General features: G+C 42.0%; 1 protein-coding gene across 1 annotated transcript in view; it reads left to right on the plus strand.

The window, feature by feature from the left end:
* The window catches only part of ERCC6L (ERCC excision repair 6 like, spindle assembly checkpoint helicase), a 29,977-nt gene extending 6,792 nt beyond the window's left edge, over positions 1-23,185 (plus strand). The window contains exon 2 of the mRNA XM_040265697.1: positions 19,099-23,185. Within this exon, the coding sequence (XP_040121631.1) occupies positions 19,099-22,783 (3,685 nt within the window). The 3' untranslated portion in view covers positions 22,784-23,185. The remainder of the gene's footprint in view (positions 1-19,098) is intronic.
* The last annotated feature ends 512 nt before the right edge of the window (positions 23,186-23,697 follow it).

Genomic DNA, 23,697 nt, shown 5'->3' on the forward strand with positions numbered 1-23,697 from the left:
TTTTTTTTTTTTTTTTTTTTTTTACTAATTTCTCATTTTCCCTTTGGTTTGTTTTATTTTTACAAACCCTTGGAAGGCTTAGTTTCAATAGATTGCAGGGAGGTAGCTGCTCTGCTGTGTATGAAACCCAGACCTGGAGGCAGGTCCTCTATGAATGGTTTAACACCAGTTTCCACAGGAGCTTGTGTGTGATGGGCGAGGGGGCGGCCACCTTTCCAGCTGCACCCTGTGTCCCAGGATGATGGGCTTTCTATATTAGACCCTGGTCCCAACATGCGGCAGGGCTGCCACGCCAAGCCCTGAGAACTCTGGGCTCTTATTCCTGTGTTGGAATTACCATCCAAAGATGAATTACAGCTTGCCTCCTTTACATGGGGCGTACTCCTCAGTGTTGCTTTCAATATAGCAGCTTCACACCTTGGTTACTTGCCTTGTCCCTATAGGTCTTTGCTTTATGACCTCTATACGTTGGGTGTATTCGGCAACGACCAAACCTGACGAGTTAAAATAGAATTCTGTAAGGTGTGAGGCCCACTGCTCTTCATCCCTGAGCCCCTCTCTTATATGCTTTAATAGCCCTCTATACTTTTCCTTCACAGCCATTACAACAGTTTGTAGCTACTTATGTGATTCTTTGATAGATGTCAGTCTCGTGTACCATGAGCTGCATGAAGGCAGAGACCTGTTTTGTTCTTAGCTGTATCTCCAGTGTTTAGCACAACGTTTGACATATGATAAGAATCTGCCTGCACTGCAGAGGACGTGGGTTCGATCTCTTGGTTGGGAAGATCCCCTGGAGGAGGACATGGCCACCCACTCCAGTATTCTTGCCTGGAGAATCCCATGGAGCCTGGTGGACTACAGTCCATGGGGTTGCAAAGAGTCAGGCATGACTGAGCAACTAAGCACAGCACAGCAAATGCTTAATACAAATTTGATGAAGTGAGTGTTCCATAGCTTACTTTGGTTGGTCAAATATCCTCCGAAGACAGTGGTTACAATTTCACCAGCGGAGAACCCGTATACATTGGGTGATTATCATAGGGGAATATTCTGAGAGAAAGCTTACTGGGGATTGCTGCCTCTGTGCTACCTGTGCTAGTTCAGTTGTCGCTCAGTCGTGTCTGACCCCTTGCAACCCCATGGACTACAGCACGCCAGGCTTCCCTGCCCATCACCAACTCCTGGAACCTACTCACACTCTTGTCCATCGCGTCAGTGATGCCATCCAATCATCCCATCCTCTGTCATCCCCTTTTTCTCCCACCTTCGATCTTTTCCAATCAGGGTCTTTTCCAGTGAGTCAGTTCTTCACATCAGGTGGCTAAAGTATTGGAGTTTCAGCTTCAGCATCAGTCCTTCCAATGAATAGGACTGATTTCCTTTAGGATGGACTGGTTGGATCTCCTTGCAGTCCAAGGGACTCTCAAAAGTCTTCTCCAACACCACAGTTCAAAAGCATCAATTCTTCGGCACTCAGCTTTCTTTACAGTCCAACTCTCACATCCATACATGACTACTGGAAAAACCTGTGCTAATTCAGAAGCAATTGTGTCTCAGGATCTAAGCTTCTGCTAGACCTTATAGCTAAGCTCAAGTTCCTCCATTAAGATCTCTAATAGCCTGAGGTTTCAGCTACCTGAATAAGGCTGTTTTTAAATAAGGCTGCTTATAAAAGCATTTTAATTGTGTTAATGTTGAAGTGACTCTCTGAATTCTTCATATCCTATCTTGAAGGCAGTGGTTTTCAAATATCCAGGTCTTAGATGGTCAGTCAGATTATAGTCTGCTAGTGAAGTTTTTGGAGAGTTGCAAACTCCTGGAAAAACGAAAGACTGCCCACTGTATCTGAAAGTTGTTTAACTTTCTGAGTATCTTGATCTCACCATTGCATACCTTTGGTGAACATATACCAAATGCCTCATGTGGACCAGCTCACTCTGCTGGTTGCTTAGAATGCAGTGGTGAAAGACATACATGTCCTTATAATCGTGTGTGTGTGTGTGTGTGTGTGAGAGAGAGAGAGAGAGAGAGTCGCTCAATTGTGTCCAACTCTTTGCAATGGCATGGACTGTAGCCTGCCAGGCTCCTCTGTCCATGGAATTCTCCAGGCAAGAATACTGGAGTGATAGCCTATCCCTTCTTCAGAGGACCTTCCCAACCCAGGGATTGTAGGTGGATTCTTTACTGTCTGAGCCACCAGTTTCATATGATGACATGGAAAATTTCATATGATAGATAAAAAGAAAACACAAGATATGTCTCCAATCCAGATTGTGTGTGTGTGTGTGTGTGTGTATGTGAAGGGGGAAGTTGTCAGAGAAGCCTTCTTAAGAAAAAAAACACTGACTTTTAAAGATTAGTGGGAATTAAGCAGTGGGGAAGAAGCTGATGTACATGGCATACTAGACAGTTTTATGCGTAAAGATTTAGAAGCAAGAGGAAGCATGGCCCCTTCAGGGCAGGGTAGGAGTTTAGGATTGCTGGAATATGGTGAAAGTTGGAGGTGTGAAAGCAGATCTTTGGACCTTGATGGTAGATGGTAGCAGATCTTTGGACCTTTTCCCTGTCTGGGAAAAATATAACATGGAGGCAAGGTAGAAAGATAGAGCAGTGGCTTTGGCTTTTTCAGGCTTCAGTCAAAAATCTAGCTCTGCCACTTGCTTTGCTAGCTGGGTAACTTCAGACAATTCATTTGACCATGATATGCTGAGTCTCACTTTCCTTATGTTATAAAATGGGGATATCTGGGCCTGGGTCAGTTGTTCTGTTCCTTCTCTTAGCCAAATTATTGTATCTCTTCCAGATTGCTCTACTTCCCACCTTCCCACACCCATCCTCTTGAACAAATGGCAGTTCCTCAAAAAGTTAAACATAGAATTTTGATGTGACTCAGAAGTTCCACTCTTGGGGGTATACCCAATAGTATTGAAAACAGGGACCCAAACATATGCTTGTATACCAGTGTTCATTGCAGCAGTATTTATAAGAGCTGAAAGGTGGAAACAGCCCAAGTGTCCACTGATAAATGGATAAAATAGGTTTCCATGCAGTGGAGTATTCAGACTTGAAAATGAGTAAAATTGTGATACATGTTACAATATGGATGAACCTTGAAAACATTATGCTAAGTGAAATAAGCCAGGAACAAAAGGACCAATATTGTGTGATTCCACTTGTATAAGATACCTAGAATAGGCAAATTCACATAGAGACAAAAAGTAGAATAGAGATTATTAGGGGCTGGGCAGGAGGAAATGGAGAGAGTTTCTGCTTGGGATGATGCAAAAGTTTTAGAAATAGATAGTGGTGATAGTTCTACAACATGATGAATGTAATTAATGCTTATTGAAGTACAATTAAAATGGTTAAAATGGCAAATTTCATCTTACATAGATTTCACCAGAAAAAAAAATTCTCCAGAAATTTATTCTTTCATAGTTCCAGAGGCCAGAAGTCTGAAATCAAGGTGTCAGCAGGGTTAGTGTCTTTTTGGAAGCTGTGAGAGAGAATCTGTTCTGTGCTTCTTTTAGCTTCTGGTGGTGCTGATGATCCTTGGAATTCCTTGGCATGTAGATGTATCACTCCATTCTCTGCATCTGTCTTCACATGGCATTCTCCACTTTGTCTCTCTGTCTGCAATATACCTCTTCTAAGGACAATAGTCATGTTGGATTAAGACCCACCTTAATCCAGGGTGACTGCATCTTAACTTGATTACATCTGCCAATACCCTATTTTCCCAAATAAGGTCATTCATACATTCCAGGTCAACATGAAATTTGGGGGGATACTGTTCAATCCAATAGGAAGCCACTGCTGTGGATAAAATCTTCTGGAGGAAAGTACATAGAGTCAGAAGGGCAATGACAACACAGAGATCCTCGGAAATACCAACGTCTATATGAGGATGGGCAGAGGGGAAGGAATTCAAGACTCAGACTGAGAAGGAATGATTAGAGAGGTAAGAAGAAATCCAGGAGAAAGTGTTGTATACCACTATACCCAAGGAGAAGGGAAAAATTAATGAAGGAGATGGTGGTCAGTGGCTTTAAATGCAGCACAAAGGTCAAGAAAGACCAAGAAATAACCATTTTATTTGGCAGTATGGAGGTTGTTGGTGCCCTGTTGAAAACAGCTGCATTAGGGTGCTTAGGTGAGAAGCCACATTGTCGTGTATTATGTCTCCGTTTTGTGAGCCTTTGAACTGAGAGGCAGCAGTCTATGGGCAAAGTGGCCCCCTTCTTTTTTTTGACCCACTACCCAGATTCTATTATTAATATTTCACTGTACTTGTTTTATCACATATCTATTATACCAATTCATCTCATTTTTTGGATGCATTTCAAAGTAACTTGTAGACATCAGGATATTTCCTCCTACTTCAGCATAATACCATTAAGTTTTTATTTTTAAAAATTTATGTATTATTTTTGGCTGCTCTGGGTCTTTGTTGCTGGGCTCGGTCTTTCTCTAGTTGCAGGGAGGGGCTACTCTATTTGCAGTGTGTGGGCTTATTGTGGTGGCTTCTCCTGTTGTGAAGCATGGGCTCTAGGGCAAGAGGGCTCAATAGTTATGGTCTTGATGAAAGTAAAAGAGGAGAGTGAAAAAGTTGGCTTAAAGCTCAACATTCAGAAAACGAAGATCATGGCATCCGGTCCCATCACTTCATGGGAAATAGATGGGGAAACAGTGGAAACAGTGTCAGACTTTATTGTTTTGGGTTCCAAAATCACTGCAGATGGTGACTGCAGCCATGAAATTAAAAGACGCTTACTCCTTGGGAGAAAAGTTATGAGCAACCTAGATAGTATATTCAAAAGCAGAGACGTTACTTTGCCGACTAAGGTCCGTCTAGTCAAGGCTATGGTTTTTCCAGTGGTCATGTATGGATGTGATAGTTGGACTGTGAAGAAGGCTGAGCACTGAAGAATTGATGCTTTTGAACTGTGGTGTTGGAGAAGACTCTTGAGAGTCCCTTGGAGTGCAAGGAGATCCAACCAGTCCATTCTGAAGGAGATCAGCCCTGGGATTTCTTTGGAAGGAATGATGCTAAAGCTGAACCTCCAGTACTTTGGCCACCTCATGCGAAGAATTGACTCATTGGAAAAGACTTTGATGCTGGGAGGGATTGGGGGCAGGAGGAGAAGGGGACAACAGAGGATGAGATGGCTGGATGGCATCACTGAGTCGATGGACGTGAGTCTGAGTGAACTCCGGGAGTTGGTGATGGGCAGGGAGGCCTGGTGTGCTGCGATTCATGGGGTCGCAAAGAGTCAGACACGACTGAGCCACTGAACTGAACTGACGGACTTAGTTGCCCTGCAGCATGTGGAATCTTTCTGAACCGGGGATTGAACCCCTGCCCTCTGCCTTGGCAGGTAGATTCTTAACCATTGGACCACCAGGGAAGTCCTATAGCATTAACTAGATTTGACTATTTTAGGTTTTTTTTTCTTTTGAAGTAAAATTTACATACCAAGAAATGCTTGCTGCTGCTAAATCACTTCAGTCGTGTCCGACTTTGTGCGACCCCAGAGACGGCAGCCCACCAGGCTCCCCCATCCCTGAGATTCTCCAGGCAAGAACATTGGAGTGGGTTGCCATTTCCTTCTCCAGTGAATGAAAGTGAAAAGTGAAAGTGAAGTCTCTCAGTCGTATCCAACTTACACCTGTGTAAACATTGTGATGATCTCTCTTAACTTCCCTCTTTTTATACTTCACCTCTCCTCCTTTTGGTTGTGCCCTGTGCAAAATAGGGCTTATACCCACCACCAATCAAGAAAGGGAATGGAAATAGGCATATGCTCAAGGCCGATTGACAGTTGCAAGTTACATAACAATAGGCTTTGTTGTGCATGTCTTACCGTAATTCAGTCTGTTATAATCAGGTGTATATATATATGTGTAAATATTTATGAATGGGCTCCTAGTTGCCTAAGGTTACTTGAGGAAGCCCCTGTGGTTTGTTTGTATCCACTGTGTGCCCAGGGCGCATGTGCAGTAGTTGGAAAGGCCTGTGTTTATTTTTGTAGCATATCTTTGAGCTCTTCTGGGTGTGTCTGGGATGGGATTTAGAGATCAGCTTGCATCCTTTTCAGCTAGGTCACCCCTTGTTGCTCATGCTTAACTTCCTACCTAACATTATGATGGGTGTCCCTGGTGGCTCAGAGGTTAAAGCATCTGCCTCCAATGCATGAGACCCAGGTTTGAGCCCTGGGTCAGGGAGATCCCCTGGAGAAGGAAATGGTAACCCACTCCAGTATTCTTGTTGCCTGGAGAATCCCATGGATGGAGAAGCCTGGTAGGCTACAGTCCACGGGGTCGCAAAGAGTCGGACACGACTGAGCGACTTCACTTTCACTTTAACATTATGATAAATTATTTTCCACTTTGATTAAAATGATCACCCTGGAAGTAAGGCCAAAAGGCAGCCATCTTCCCAGGCTAATTCTATGATCCAGGCTTTAATGGGCCAGTTTCCAATACTGGCATTCAGGTCATCTGCAATTTTTATGTCAGCCACACATGACTTATTGATTCTGATTGAGAATCAAAAGACTTAACCAGTTGTATGTGATGTATCTGCGTGCATCTTAACATGGGGGCTGTAGATATAGAGATGTGTCAAGGAGCTCCTTATCAGGGGGCTGGATCAGGATAGGGGAACTGATTTCTTTTTTTTTCTTTTGGCTATGCGGGGTCTTCATTGCTGTGCAAGGGCTTTCTCTAGTTGTGGTGAGCAGAGAGCTACTCGTTGTTTTGGTGTGCAGGCTTCTCGTTGCAGTGGCTTCTCCTGTTGCAGAGCTCAGGCTGTAGGTGCATGGGCTTCAGTAGTTGTGGCCCATGGGCTCAGTTGCTCCGTGGCATGTGGGATTTTCCCAGATCAGGGATTGAACCCATATCCCTTACATTGGCAGGTGGACTCTTAACCACTTAATCACCAGGGAAGTTCCTCAGTTCTTTTTAAAAAATCTTTGTATTGAAGTATACTTGATTACAATGTTGTTATTAAATAGCAAATCACAGCAAAGTGATTCATATACATATGTGTGTGTGTATATATATTCTTTTTTTAGATTTTTTTTCCATTATAGAATATAGGAAACTGAATTCTTATGGGAAGGAGAGCCATAATTATACTCACATGGACCGAAATTTGCAAGACCAGGCTTCTATACCCTGTGGCTGGTGGTCAGGTTAGAAAAGAGCAACTTCTGGTTGCTTTGCATGTGACGTCAATAAAGTTTTACTGGGTCAGGGTCTTTGCATTTAGTTCCTTATCTTGTCACATTCCAGAAGAACAGCATAGGGCATGTTGCAAAGGGCCCTCCAGATTAAGGAAAATCTAGTGCTTGTCTCTGCAGTTTAAGCTTGTGTCTTTTCAGCTGCTGATTTGCAAACACTGCTGTATTTAGTGGGGCTTAGCTTTTGGGAGTATAATTATGGTATAGAAACCATAGCTAATTGGTTTCTCTGGGTAGGAAAACATTGCAGTATCTAAGCCTGGCATTCCCTCTGTGGAGACGAAATGCTTCTTGAGGGATCAGGCAAGCAATGGAAGGATGGAAGATGGGATGGGATTGTTGAGATGTTAGTTGGCTGTGGTTGAGGCAGATTTTTGCATCTGGGGAAATAGAAAGTGCTTTTGGGAAGAAATGGTTTTAAGTGGCTACTTTAAGGCAAAGATATTCAGGTGGGTTTAGGATCCAGGGAATTAGCAGCTGGGCAGTTCCGCCAATGAAAGGGTAGCTTTGCAGGTAGAGGCTGTGTTTAATGGTTGTGTCTTTCTCCAGCAGTTGTTTGTATACAGTCTATGTGTCCTTCAAAACATTCCTTAAAGGGAACCATATTCCAAGCATGTAATTTGGGGTATAATCATTAAAATGTAAAAGGTTTTATTATCCCTTGCTATGAAATTAAAATCTCTTTTGGGTTGATGGTTTTGCATCTGAATAGTTCTTTAAGATACTAGAGCTTCATATGTAAATATCTTTTGGAAATTATTAAATGGGTAAATGAAAATAAAAACTGACACTCTCCCCCCACACTCTAGCACTCTTTTTCTCCTTGTTGTCCTGCTTGAGAGGATGTTCTTTCTGCTGAATTGGTTACTCTTCCCTTGTCCTCTTGGCTCCCAAGCAGTCCTGGCTTCTCCCAACCAGGCCCAAGGAGAATAGGGGAGCAATTTTGGAAAAAATATTTGAGCCCTTAAACTATTAGCTGAGTTCTCCAGATCATTAGGGATACAATGTGTTATAGATGGACACATGATTGCAGTAGTAGTAAAAATGACATGTTTTCCTTCCAAGCCCAGAATTGAAGGTTAAGTGGCTAAACCAAACTGTATTACAGAAAGTGTAGAGCAGTGCTATAAAAAGCAGGTTTCATTTTTTCCCCCAGTTCCATTATAGGGAAAGAATACTGTCCTAGGTCTAACTTTATTGTTGGAGCAGACAGGGTGGAGGGGAAGAACTGAGATACAGTGTTAGATCTGCTAATTAGGGTGTTCCAGGGACTGGGAAGGTAATTCGGCTGACAGCAGGGGTTTGACCCAGCCAGAAAATGGTGCTGTCCAACAAATACTGTAAATTCCAGTTGTGGTTCAGGCAGAAGGTTGACAAATGTGGATGTTTCAGAGGATGGGTAGAAAGAACCCAGAAGTATGAGTCTTGGGCTGGTGGTAAGAAGTCTAGGCAGACAGTCACCATTTAAAAATGTTTTTTATGTTTGGCTGCACTGGGTCTTCCTTGTTACATACAGGCTTTCTCTGGTTGCAGCCAGTGGGGGCTACTCTTTGTTGAGGTGTGCAGGCTTTTCATTGCTCTGGCTTCTCTCGATGTGGAGCACAGGCTCTAGGCATGCAGGCTTCAGTAGTTGTGGCACACGGGCTCTGTAGTTGCAGTTTGCGGGCCCTAGAGTGCACAGGCTCCAGTAGTGGTGGTTGTTCAGTCACTCAGTCATGCCTGACTCTTTGCGACCCCATGGAATGCAAGCACGCCAGGCTTCCCTGAGTTCAGTCACTCAGTCATGCCTGACTTTGCAACACAATGGACTGCAGCATGCCAGGCCTCCCTGTTCATCACCAACTTCCGAAGCTTGCTCAAACTCATGTCCATCGAGTTGGTTATGCCATCCAACCGTTTCATCCTTTATTGTCCCCTTCTCCTCCTGCCTTCAGTCTTTCCCAGCATCAGGGTCTTTTCCAATGAGTCAGTTCTTATCAGATTGCCGAAGTATTGGAGTTTCAGCTTCAGCATCAGTTGTTCCAGTGATTGTTCAGGACTGATTTCCTTTAGGATTGACTGGTTTGATCTCCTTGCAGTCAAAGGGACTCTCAAGAGTCTTCTCCAACACCACAGTTCAAAAGCATCAATTCTTCGGTGCTCAGCTTTTTTTTATAGTCCCACTCTCACATCCATACATGACTGCTGGAAAAACCATAGTTTTGACTAGATGGACCTTTGTTTGCAAAGTAATATCTCTCCTTTTTAATATGCTGTCTAGGTTGGTCATAGCTTTTCTTCCAAGAGTAAGCATTTTAAATTTCATGGCTGCAGTTATCATCTGCAGTGATTTTGGAGCCCCCCAAAAGTCTCTCACTGTTTCCCCATCTATTTGCCATGAATAGTGTGACCAGATGCCATGATCATAGTTTTTTAAATGTTAAGTTTTAAGCCAACTTTTTCACTCTCCTCTTTCACTTTCATCAAGAGGCTCTTTAGTTCTTCACTTTCTGCCATAAGGGTGGTGTCATATGCGTATTTGAGGTTATTGATATTTCTCCCAGCAATCTTGATTCCAACTTGTGCTTCATCCAGCCCGCCATTTTGCATGATGGACTCTGCATATAAGTTAAATAAACAGGGTGACAGTTTATAGACTTGACATACTCCTTTCCCAATTTGGAACCACTCTGTTTCCATGTCCAGTTCCAATTGCTTCTTGACCTGCATACAGATTTCTCAGGAGGCAGGTAAGGTAGTCTGGTATTCCCATCTCTTGAAGAATGTTCCACAGTTTGTTGTGATCCACACAGTCAAAGGCTTTGGCATAGTCAATAAAGCAGAAGTAGATGTTTTTCTGGAGCTCTCTTGCTTTTTCAATGATCCAGTGGATGTTGGCAATTTGATCTCTGGTTCCTCTGCCTTTTTAAAATCCAGCTTGAACATTTGAAAGTTCATGGTTCATGTACTGTTGAAGCCTGACTTGGAGAATTTTGAGCATTACTTTGCTAGCATGTGAGATGAGTGCAATGGTGCAGTAGTTTGAGCATTCTTTGCCATTGCCTTTCTGTGGGACTGGAATGACAACTGACCTTTTCCAGTCCTGTGGCCACTGCTGAGTTTTCCAAATTTCCTGGCATGTTAAGTGAAGCACTTTCACAGCATCATCTTTTAGGATTTGAAATAGCTCAACTGGAATTCCATCACCTCCACTAGCTTTGTTTGTAGTGATGTTTCCTAAGGCCCACTTGACTCCACATTGCAGGATGTCTGGCTCTAGGTGAGTGATCACACCATTGTGATTATCTGGGTCATTAAGATCTTTTTTGTATAGTTCTTCTGTGTATTCTTGCTACCTCTTCTTAATATCTTCTGCTTCTGTTAGGTCCATATCATTTCTGTCTTTATTGTACCCATCTTTGCATGAAATGTTCCCTTGGTATCTCTAATTTTCTTGAAGAGATCTCTAGTCTTTCCCATTCTGTTGTTTTCCTGTTTCTTTTCATTGATCATGGAGGAAGGCTTTCTTATCTCTCCTTGCTATTCTTTGGAAGTCTGCATTCAAATGGTTACATCTTTAATTTTCTCCTTTGCCTTTAGCTTCTCTTCTTTTCTCAGCTATTTGTAAGGCCTCCTCAGACAACCATTTTGCCTTTTTGCATCTCTTTTTTGGGGGATGGTCTTGATCACTGCCTCCTGTACAATGTCATGAACCTCCATCCATAGTTCTTCAGGCACTCCGTATATCAGATCTAATTCCTTGAATCTATCTATCACTTCTACTGTATAATCATAAGGGATTTGATTTAGGTCATACCTGAATAGTCTAGTGGTTTTCCCCACTTTCTTCAATTTAAGTCTGAATTTTGCAATAAGGAGCTCATGATCAGAGCCACAGTTAGCTTCTGGTCTTGTTTTTGCTGACTGTATAGAGCTTCTCCATCTTTGGCTACAAAGAATATAATCAGTCTGATTTTGCTGTTGGCCATCTGGTGATGTCCATGTGTAGAGTCTTCTCTTGTATTGTTGGAAGAGGGTGTTTGCTATGACCAGTGCTTTCTCTTGGCAAAACTCTGTTATCCTTTGCCCTGCTTCATTCTGTACTCCAAGGCCAAATTTGCCTGTTACTCCAGGTATCTCTGCGAGAAGGCAATGGCACCCCACTCCAGTACTCTTGCCTGGAAAATCCCATGGATGGAGGAGCCTGGTGGGCTGCACATGGGGTCTGAAAGAGTCGGACATGACTGAGCGACTTCACTTTCACTTTTCACTTTCATGCATTGGAAAAGGAAATGGCAACCCACTTCAGTGTTCTTGCCTGGAGAATCCCAGGGATGGTGGAGCCTGTTGTGCTGCCATCTATGGGGTCACACAGAGTCAGACACGACTGAAGCGACTTAGCAGCAGCAGCCAGGTATTTTTTGACTTCCTACTTTCACATTCTAGTCCCCTATGATAAAAGGACATCTTTTTTGGTTGTTAGTTCTAGAAGGTCCTGTAGTTCTTCATACAACCATTCAACTTCAGCTTCTTCAGCATTACTGGTCAGGGCATAGACTTGGATTACTGTGATATTGAATGGCTTGCCTTGGAAACTAACAGAGATCATTGTTTTTGAGATTGCACCTGATTACTGCATTTCGGACTCTTGTTGACTATGAGGGCTACTCCATTTCCCTAAGGGATTCTTGCCTACAGTAGTAGATATAATGGTCATCTTAGTTAAATTCACCCATTCCAGTCCATTTTAGTTCACTTTTTGCTAAAATGTCGATGTTCACTCTTGCCATCTCTTGTTTGACCACTTCCAATTTACCTTGATTCATGGACCTAACATTCCAGGTTCCTATGCAATATTGTTCTTTACGCTATCAGACTTTACTTCCATCACGAGTCACATCCACAACTGGGTGTTGTTTCCACTTTGGCTTTGTCTCTTCATTCTTTCTGGAGTTATTTCTCCACTCTTCTCCATAGTATATTGGGCACCTACCAGCCTGGGGAGTTCATCTTTCAGTGTCCTATCTTTTTGCCTTTTCATGCTGTTCATGGGGTTTTCAAGGCAAGAATACTGAAGTGCTTTGCCATTCCCTTCTCCAGTGGACCACATTTTGTCAGAACTCTCCACCATGACCTGTCCGTCTTGGGTTGGCCCTACACGGCCTGGCTCATAGTTTCATTGAATTAGATGAGGCTGTTGTCCATATGATCAATTTGATTAGTTTTCTGTGATTGTGGTTTTCATTCTGTCTTCCCCCTAAAGGCTACTTCCCTGGTGGCTCAGAGGGTAAAGCGTCTGCCTGCAATGCGGGAGACCCATGTTCAATCCCTAGGTTGGGAAGATCCCCTGGAGAAGGAAATGGCAACCCACTCCAGTATTCTTGCCTGGAGAATCCCATGGACAGAGGAGTCTGGTAGGCTATAGTCCATGGGATCACAAAGAGTGGGACATGACTGAGCAACATCACTTTCATTTTCCCTCTGAGGGATAAGGATAAGAAGCTTATGGAATCTTCCTGATGAGAGAGACTGACTGTGGGGGAAACTGGGTCTTGTTCTGATGGGCAGGGCCATGCTCAGTAAATCTTTAATCCAGATTCTGTTGATGGGCGGAAATGTGTTCCCTCCCTGTTGTTCCCAGCCTGGAAATTGCTCCCTGTGTTCTCCTAGGGAGAATGAATCGATCCTGCCCAGCCTTCTCTTCCTCCTCCCCACTCCTCTCTGCTCCCAGGTTTCCCTGTCCTTCACCATCCCCCAGAGCTTGCTCAAACTGATGTCAGTGATGCCATACAACCATCTCATCCTCTGTCGTCCCCTTCTCCAGTTTCTCCCTCAGTCTTTCCCTGCATCAGGGTCTTTTCTAATGTGTCAGCTCTTTGCATCAGGTGACCAAAGTATTGGAGCTTTAGCTTCAGTAGTTGTGGTATTCAGGCTTATTTGCTCCATGTCATTTGGACTCTTCCTGAACGAGGGATTGAACCCATGTCCCCTGCATTGGTAGGTGGATTCTTATCCACCACACCAACAGGCAAGTCCACAAATGGACTTTTTTTTTCTTTAAAAAAAAAAAAACTTTTAATTCTAGAGTAGTTTTGGATTTACAAGTATATCACAAAGATAATACAGAGAGTTCCCATATATCCAACACCTAGTTTCCTGTATTCTTAACATCTTTGTGTGGTACATTATAATAAACTAATACTGATACATTATTACTCAGTAAATCCATACTTATTTGAATTTCCTTAGGTTTTGCCTAATATCCTTTTTGTATTCCAGCATCCTGTCTAGGACACCACATTACGTTTTGTCATCTGTCTCTTTAGGTTCTTCTTGCCTGTGACAGTTTCTTAGACTTGCCAGTATTTTTGATGACCTTGACCGTTTTGAGGAGTACTGATCAGGCAGTTTGTATACTGTTCCCCTAGTTGGGATTTGTCAGTGTACTTTCTTATGTTTAGACTGGGGCTTTTGGTTTTGGGGTGGGGGTGGGGAGACTACAGAGGTAAATTACCCTTTTCGTTAAATCATGTCAAAGTGAAAGTACAAGTCACTTGGTCATGTCTGACTCTTTGCGACCCCTTGGACTATACAGTCCATGGAATTCTCCAGGCCAGAATACTGGAGTGGGTAGCCCTTCCCTTCTCCAGGGGATCTTCCCAACCCAGGGATCAAACCCAGGTCTCCCGCATTGCAGGCAGATTCTTTACCAGCTGAGCCACAAGGGAAGCCCAAGAATACTGGAGCGTGTAGCCTATCCCTTCTCTAGCAGATCTTCCCGACCCAGGAATCGAACCAGGGTGTCCTGCATTGCAGGCGGATTCTTTACCAACTAAGCTATCAGGGAAACCAAAAAAGGGTACATATTACCCACATGACTTATCACTGTTGATGTTGACCGTAATCACCTATCTGAGGTACTGTTTGCCAGATTATTCACTTTATTTTTGTTTTGTTTTTGGCCACACCACATGGTTTGTGGGATCTTAGTTCTCCAACCAGGGATCAAACCCGTGCCCCCTGCAGTGGAAGCACGGAGTCCTAACCACTGGCCCACCAGGAAATTCCCAGTTTCTTCACTTTAAAGGTACTCTTTTCTGTACTGCACTTTTCCATACTGTACTCTTTGGAAGGGTGTTACTATGTGTACTCCACAGTTAAGGATTAGGAATTATGCTTCATTTTCCTGAGGGTAGAGTATCTGTATAAATTATTTGATATTCTTCTGCACAGGAGATTTGCCTCATTTCCTATACTTATTCACTCATTTATATTGGACTAATATATCTGTGGACTCATGAATATTTATTTTATACTTTGAGTTATAACCCAATACTACTTTATTGTATTGCTCAAATTGTTCTGGCTTTGACCATTGGGAGCTCTTTCATTTGGCACTTGTTTCTCTGACACACTCCTATCATTGTGGGATGTTGTTTGTATTTGACCACTTCCTTACTTTCTGACAATACAGCATGCTCCAGGCTCATCTTATAGATTTCTTGCCATAACCCTGGAATGCCATTTTTCCAAGGAGGTCTGGTCCTTTTATTGGCAAATGGTACTAGAAATCAAGATCTGGGTACTTGATGTGCTTGTTACTGCTGAGGTTTCCTTGCTTCTAGGCCCTCTTAGCTGATAGAGTGAGGAAATATGTGTATATATATACTAACCCACGTATATCCACATCTGTAAATATTTTTAGCTATAACTATCTGTGTTTATCTATCTAGATGGCATCACCGACTTGGACATGAGTTTGAGCAAGCTTTGGGAGTTGGTGGTGGACAGGGAAGCCTGGCATGCTGTAGTCTGTGGGGTCACAAAGAGTTGGACATGACTGAGCGACTGAACTGAACTGATCTGTATTTATGTTGAACATAGGTTTATAGTGATGTTTCTAATTCTGATCCATTACTGCCTGGATCATTGTAACCTTCTCTTAACCAGTCTGTAAACTCCCATTCCAACAGTGAGAAACCTGGCTCCCATTATCTGCCATCCATTTACTTAATTCTTCAACTCTAGCATACATGCATTTCATATCAGAACTTTTACCTGATACCCCCATGGGAAACAACTGTATCCACTAGAGTACATGCTTATGTTTCTTTTGGTTTTACTCTTACAGACTTCATTCATTTCCTAGGTTACTTAGGTCAGCACATTTTCCCTCCACCCTCTTCAGTGAGGTTGTTTCATACATTTGTAATACAGCTAGATTGTTTCATGGTGATTTTAATACAGTGTGTTAAATGTACTGATAGAGATGAACATATAGGGGAGTATTGAGGTGGAACAACTGATGGGGGAGGGTAGGGATGAAAGGCATCCTAGAGGAACCACAGGTGAGGCCTGATCTTAAAGCAGCTCTTGAAATGTGGGTTCTGGACCAGAAGCATTAGCATCACCTGGGAACTTTGTAGAACTGCAAATTCTTGGGCCTCACTACAGAATCAGAAAATCTGATGTTGGGGTCTAGCAATCTGTGTTTTAACAAGCCCTCCAGGAGATTGTGGAGAAAGCAGTGGCAACCCACTCCAGTACTCTTGCCTGGAAAATCCCATGGGCGGAGGAGCCTGGTAGGCTGCAGTCCATGGGGTCGCGAAGAGTCGGACACAACTGAGCGACTTCACTTTCATGCACTGGAGAAGGAAATGGCAACCCACTCCAGTGTTCTTGCCTGGAGAATCCCAGGGATGGCGGAGCCTGGTGGGCTGCCGTCTGTGGGGTCGCACAGAGTTGGACATGACTGAAGCGACTTAGCAGCAGCAGCAGCAGCCAGGAGATTGTGCAGAACATTGAGAAACAGTGTCTTAAAGAATGAGTGAGGTCAGCTTGGAGAAGAGTATAGTCCAGAAGAGGAAGGTAGTGTGAGGCTAAGCTTTAGAGGACAGAGTAGTATGATGGACATAAGGGGTTAAAAGAAAATGTTTGAGGCAGGAAGTGGCAGAAGTTAAGGCAGAGAGATCAGCATTTCCTGGCTGTATCAGTCAGGGCCTGGAATGCCATGCTACAGAGCTTAAACTTCATTCTTAGGCCATAGGAAGCCACTGAAGATTTTGTTGTTGTTGTTAGCAGATTTGTTGATGTACCATTCCATTCCATTAAATTGTAAAAGAGTACAATTTAATAATTTTTAGTATGTTCACAGAGTTGTGCACCCCATCACCACCGTTAGTTTTAGAACATTTTTATCACCCTTAAAAGAAATTCCTTACCTTTCAGCCATCATACCCTCTTCAGTCCATGAATGCCCCAGCCGCCAGCCCCTGGCAACCACTAATCTACTTTCTCTGTGAATTTGCCTAACCTGGACATTTTATATAAATAGAATCATAAAATATATGCCCTTTTGTGACTGTTTTTTTATGTACAGTTGATGTACAATATTATGTAAGTTACAGGTGTATGATTTAGTGATTCACAATTTTTAAAGCTTATACTCCATTTATAGTTATTATAAAATATTGGCTATATTTCCTGTATTGTATAGTATACCCTTGTAGCTTATTTTATACCTGATAGTACCTCTTAATCCCTTACCCCTATGTTGCCCGCCATGACCCCCATTCCTCTCCCCAGTGGTAACCACTAATTTGTTCTCTGTATCAGTGAGTGACTGGCTTATTATTTCATGTAGCAAAATATTTTTAAGACTCATTCCTGCTGTAGCATCATTTCATTCCTTTTTATGGCTGCATAATATTCTCTTGTATGTGTATATCACCTTTTTATCTGGTATATCATCATTTGATGGACATTTGTGTTATTTCCCCTTTTGGTTTAGTGAATAATATAATACTGCTGTGAACATTCATGTGCAAGATTTTCTGTGACCAAATGTTTTCATTTCTCTTGGGTATATACCTGGGAGTAGAATTCCTAAATTACATGGTAACTCTATGTGTAACTTTTTAAGGAACTGATGGACTAATTTCTGAAGCATCGACTCCATTTTACATTCCTACCAACAGTGTTATAGAGTTTCAGTTTTTCCACTTTTTCATGTTGCTGTCAACACTTGGTATTTTCTCTTTTTGATTCTAGTCATCCTAATGGGCATGAAGTGTTATTGTGGTTTTGGTTTGCATTTTCCCTGATGACTAATAATGTTATGCATCTTTTCATGTGGTTGTAAGCTATTTGTATATCTTCTTTGGAGAAATAGTCAGATACTTTGTCCATTTTAATTGGGTTACTTGTCTTTTTTTTGGGGGGGGGTGAGATCTTAGTTCCCTAATGAGGGATTGAACCCAGGGCCATGGCAGTGAAAGTGTTGAGTCCTAACCACTGGACCACCAGGGAAGTCCCTCTTTGTCTTTTAATTATTAAGTTGTAAGAGTTCTTTATATATTCTAGGTACAAATTCTTTATCAGGTACAAGATTTGCAAGTATTTTCTCTCATTCCTTGGGTTGTCTTTTCACTTTCTTCATGGCATCTTTTGAAGCACAAATGTTTTTAGCTTTTATGAAGCCAAATTTATTTTTTACTTTGGTTGCACATGTGTTTGGCATCATATTTAAGAAACCATTGCCAAATCCAAGGTCATGACAGAGTTATACCTATTACACCTAACTTTCTTCTAAGAGTTTTGTGTTTTCAGCATTTATATTTAGGTCTTTATTCATTTTGAATGAATTTTTGTGTATGTTGTGAGGTAGGGGACCAATTTCATTCTTTTGCACATGGATATTTAGTTGAAAAGACTACTCTTTCCTCAGTGAATTGTGACACCCTTTCAAAATCTATCAACTGTAAACCACTGAAGACTTTTAAGCAAAGGACTGACAATTTCTTTTAGGTTTTAAGACAATATCTCTGGCTCCTGTGCAGAGAATATGTTGGAGGGGCCAAGAGTGGACGTAGGGAAACCGATGAGTAGGAAGTTGCAGTTATCCAATCCAGAGATGATGGTGACTTGGACCACAGTAGTGGTAGAGATAAGAGAGCAAGATACAGGTTATTTGGGGGAAATAAAGTTAGGAGGGCTTGGGGGACTGTTGGCTAAGGGATGAGGTGGTTAGAAAGAGAGAGAAGTCAAGGATCATTCGTTTGGGTTGGAGTCAAGGATGATTAGATTTTTAGCTTGTATGGCTGAGTGGATGTTACTGTCATTTATTACCATACAAACGGAGAAGCATGCCTTAAGAGGGGAAATAATAAGTTTAATTTGGAATTAATTGAATTGGAGGTGCCTGTAAAACTTTCAAGTGGAGATGTACAGGAGGCAGTTGGAATATGGGTCTAGATTAGAGCTTGAGGGCAAGCCTTGGGTTGGAGAAAGTGTTTTGGGAGTTAGGAACACATAGGTGGGAGTGGAAGCTCTAGGAGACAATAAGGAGAAAGGAAGAGGAGTGAGAAGAGGGCTAGGACTGAGCCTTTGGGGAGGAAGAATAGGAACCTAAGAAAGACACAAAGAGGAAATGGCTAATGATGGGGGAGGAAACCAGGAGGAATGTATGTGAATCCAGTGGAGGGAGGGATTTGCAAGGACAGAGTGATCAACAGTGTGAAATGTATCACAGAGATCCAGAAAAATAAGGCCTGAGAAGTGCTTATGTATGTTCTTGTTTCCATGCTCCCACAATATAGGTTGGTTATTTCCTACAATTAGTACCTGAAGTTGTTGCTAGCAGGGTTTGGTGGGTATTTGTGTCTTAAGTGATGCCAGCTTTCATTGGTATCTTCTGTGCTAATCTTTCCCATCCTGAATTGAGGATATTGAAAGCTCAACTATGGTTTGGGTTCCAAAATGGACTCTAAAGCATTCTTAGACTGAATGTTCAATTTGTTTCCTTTCTTTCTAATCTTCTACCTATCAGTCTCTCTCTATGTATGCATAGCTTTTTTAAACCTTATTTTTACAGATACGTGAAGGAGGCCAAAGAAGCAACTAAGAATGGAGATCTGGAAGAAGCACTTAAACTTTTCAACTTGGCAAAGGACATTTTTCCTAACGAAAAGGTGATGAGCAGAATCCAAAAAATACAGGAAGCCTTGGAGGAGTTGGCAGAACATGGAGATGATGAATTCATAGATGTGTGCAACTCTGGCCTGCTGCTTTATCAAGAACTGCACAACCAACTATATGAGTACCAGAAGGAAGGTGTAGCTTTCCTCTATAGCCTGTATAGGGATGGAAGGAAAGGTGGCATTCTGGCAGACGATATGGGGTTAGGAAAGACTGTTCAAATTATTGCTTTCCTTTCTGGTATGTTTGATGCTTCACTTGTGAACCATGTGCTTCTGATCATGCCAACCAGTCTTATCAGCATATGGCTAAGAGAATTTGTCAAGTGGACTCCAGGAATGAGAGTCAAAACCTTTCATGGTCCTAGCAAGGATGAACGTACCAGAAACCTCTGTCGGATTCAGCAAAGGAATGGTGTCATTATCACCACATACCAAATGTTAATCAATAATTGGCAGCAGCTTTCCAGCTTGAATGGCCAAGAGTTTTTGTGGGACTATGTCATCCTTGATGAAGCACATAAAATAAAAACCTCATCTACCAAGTCAGCAATATGTGCTCGTGCAATCCCTGCCAGTAATCGCATCCTCCTCACAGGAACCCCAATCCAGAATAATTTACAAGAACTATGGTCCCTATTTGATTTTGCTTGTCAAGGGTCCCTGCTAGGAACATTAAGAACTTTTAAAATGGAGTATGAAAATCCTATTACTAGAGCAAGAGAGAAGGATGCTACCCCAGAGGAAAAAGCTTTGGGATTTAAAATATCTGAAAACTTAATGGCAATCATAAAGCCCTATTTTCTCAGGAGGACTAAAGAAGAGGTACAAAAGAAAAAGTCAAGCAACCCAGAGGCCCAGCTTAGTGAAAAGAGTCCAGATGTTGGTGCCATATGTGAAATGCCTTCCCTTTCCAGGAAAAATGATTTAATTATTTGGATACGTCTTGTACCTTTACAAGAAGAAATATACAGGAAATTTGTGTCTCTAGATCATATCAAGGAGTTGTTAATGGAGACACGCTCACCTTTGGCTGAGCTGAGTGTCTTAAAGAAGCTCTGTGATCATCCTAGGCTGCTATCTGCACGAGCTTGTGGTTTGCTGAATCTAGGAGCTGCCAAATTCTCTGTTCAGGATGAAATTGAAGGGGAAGATTCCTCAGATGTGGACCATATTGATCAAATAAGTGATGATACACTGATGGAAGAATCTGGAAAAATGGTATTTCTAATGGACCTGCTTAAGAAACTGCGAGATGAAGGGCATCAAACTCTGGTGTTTTCCCAGTCAAGACGAATTCTAAACATCATTGAACGTCTCTTAAAGAATAGGCACTTTAAGATATTGCGAATCGATGGAACAATTACTCATCTTGTGGAACGAGAAAAAAGAATTAGTTTATTCCAGCAAAATAAAGATTACTCTGTTTTTCTGCTTACCACTCAAGTAGGTGGTGTTGGCTTAACACTAACTGCAGCAAGCAGAGTGGTCATCTTTGACCCTAGCTGGAATCCTGCAACTGATGCTCAAGCTGTGGATAGGGTTTACCGAATTGGACAGAAAGAAAATGTTGTAGTTTATAGGCTCATCACTTGTGGAACTGTAGAGGAAAAAATATACAGAAGACAGGTTTTCAAGGACTCATTAATAAGACAAACTACTGGTGATAAGAAGAACCCTTTCCGATATTTTAGTAAACAAGAATTGAGAGAGCTCTTTACAATTGAGGATTTTCAGAACTCTGCAACCCAGCTGCAGCTTCAGTCTTTGCATGCTGCTCAGAGGAGATCTGATAAGAACCTAGATGAACATATTGCCTTCCTGCACTCTTTGAGGATCGCTGGAATCTCAGACCATGATTTGATGTACACGCGTGACCTGTCTGTTAAAGAAGAGCTTGATGTGATCAAAGACTCTCACTATATTCAACAAAGGGTTCAGAAAGCTCAATTCCTCGTTGAATGTGAGTCTCAAAATACAGAGCTCTTAATGGAAAGACAAAAAACGGGGAATGAGGGCACCTGGCTGAGAGAACCTGTATATCAAACAAAGAAGAAACATCCTGAAGTAAATAAACCACAGCATCCCGAAGTAAATAAACCACAGCCTCAGCCTTCATCTCGTCTACCTATTTATCACACCCAGGAAGAAGAAATCAGTTCTCTAATGGCCAGCGTAATCATTGATGATCTCCCCAAAGAGGGTGAGAAAGATCTCTCCAGGACAAAGATGAATGATACCATCCCACAAGATGGTAGGCACCCATGTGTAAGTACATTTGATGATGAGTTTGTCACTACTTTACCCAAGGGGTGTGGAGATGTCGAAGAGATTTTCCCTGACTCTTTATCAGGGATGGCGCTACAAAAAGAGGCATCACAAGAGGGATTTATGCAGGAGTCAGAGCAAGAGAGCCCTCTGGGAAGTTTTAATTATTTACCTAGCAAGTCAGCCAGTGTTGATCTTGGACCAAATCTAGATCAACTAGAGGGTGATGAGATTTTACATCACTGCAATCCCTTGCCTGCTAATCCCAAAACAAAGGAATATCAAAGGCCAGAATCGAATGTATCTGTTATTAAAATAGCTGATGATGACTTAGCAGCAGCCCACAGTGCACTGCAGGATGCTCAAACGAATGAGGCCAAATTGGAAGAGGAACCTTTAGCCTCTTCAGCACAGTATGCATGTGATTTCAATCTTTTCTTGGAAGACTCTGCAGACAATGGACAAAATCTTTCCAGTCAGTTTTTGGAGCACATGGAGAAAGAAAATAGCTTGTGTGGCTCTGCAGCTAATTCCAGAGCAGAGTCAGTGCATAGCAAAGCATGTCTCAGTGTGGATCTTCCTGAGGAAGATGATGAGCCAGAAATAGTTAATGTGAAAATCAGAAGAAAAGCCAGACGAATTGATTCAGATGACGAAGGTGAACATACTTTTAAAGATACTTCAAGCACAAATCCATTCAACACATCTCCCTTCCCATTTTTATCTGTAAAACAATTTGATGCCTCAACTCCCAAAAATGACATCAGTCCACCTGGAAGTTTCTTTTCACCTAAAATATCTGAAAGTATAAATAAGTCTGTAAACTCTAGAAGATCCCTGGCTTCTAGGAGGTCTCTTATTAATGTGGTTTTAGACCACGTGGAGGATATGGAGGAAAGACTTGACAACAGCAGTGAAGCAAAGGTTGTTGAAGATTATCTGGAGGAAGGAGCAGAGGAGAGCAGTGACGAAGCCCCAGAGCATACAAAAGAAGATCCTTCCAGAGAAACACTGTCTTCAGAAAATAAATCCAGTCAGTTAAGTACATCTAAGCCTGGTGCTCTGGCTCAGGAGACCTCTCCAGGTGACCCTGAGCCTTTGTCTGGTGGACAGTTGGTTGACTCTCCCCAGGATGAGGCAATGGAGGCTGTGAATGACTATGACACTCTTGTCTTGCATGGAAAAGAACTGAAAGAGTGTGGAAAAATACAGGAGGCCTTAGACTGCTTTGTTAAAGCACTTGACATAAAAAGCTCAGATCCTGAAGTCATGCTCATGACTTTAAGTTTGTATAAACAACTTAATAAAACTTGAGAATAAAACCTGTTTTATAGTATTTTAGAGCAAAACTTGAGTATGAGGTAATTTGTTCCCATAATTGGATTCTTTGGGAGCATGAAGCCTTCAGGCTTAAGGTGAGAGAACTCAAAAAGTGAGTTTTTGTTCTAACTTTTTTTGCAAATTTTGTATTTACCACCTGGTCCTGCTTTCCGTCATACATATATTTTGGTATTCTGAGCACTAGGTTAATATTTCTTTACTCAAGTATTCTTATATTTTTCTTTTAGGCATACTCTGTAAACTTAATAGAACTATGTTATTTCTAGAGAAGTTTTTGTAACATTACTCGGGCCATTTTAAATTTTACTCTGAGAATGTCAATTTTGTATATCACAGTCCAGATATTAATAATATTAAAGTTACTTTTCTCAAGCATTTTTCATTCAGTTTCTTTCACTGAGATGGTTGATATTGACAAATACATGTAAAAATCATTTAGGCAGAAGTCTGTCATTAGTACTCCAGATCTAAGACCCACTTAACATACACTAGCATGTAGGCTGTTGGTTTACTACAGCCAGCCTGGGGTAAGGTACCTGGTGCTGGGCTGCTTTATCACTAGTGCCCTACCCTGGAGTCCCTTTGCAGACCATTTGGCCATCCGTCAGTCACCACCATATCACATGTCATATCTTCAGGTTGTAGACTGAAAAGGAGTTTGGTTCCCTCCTAAAAACAAAAAGTGCAGCATAGCATTCTGTGCTCTATCACTGGAGAATTTATCAAGTACCATCTGTGTATTAGGTACTCTACATAGGTTTCTTGTTTAATCCTTACTGTAATCCTTTGAGGTCAAGGGTAGCATTTCTATTTTTTAATTGAAATGGCTTGGTGAGACTGTGACCTGCCCAAGATCACACAGTAAGGGGTGAAATGGATTGTTAACC

Source organism: Oryx dammah, unplaced genomic scaffold, assembly GCF_014754425.2.
Source record: "Oryx dammah isolate SB20612 unplaced genomic scaffold, SCBI_Odam_1.1 HiC_scaffold_23, whole genome shotgun sequence".
Classification (NCBI taxonomy): domain Eukaryota; kingdom Metazoa; phylum Chordata; class Mammalia; order Artiodactyla; family Bovidae; genus Oryx; species Oryx dammah.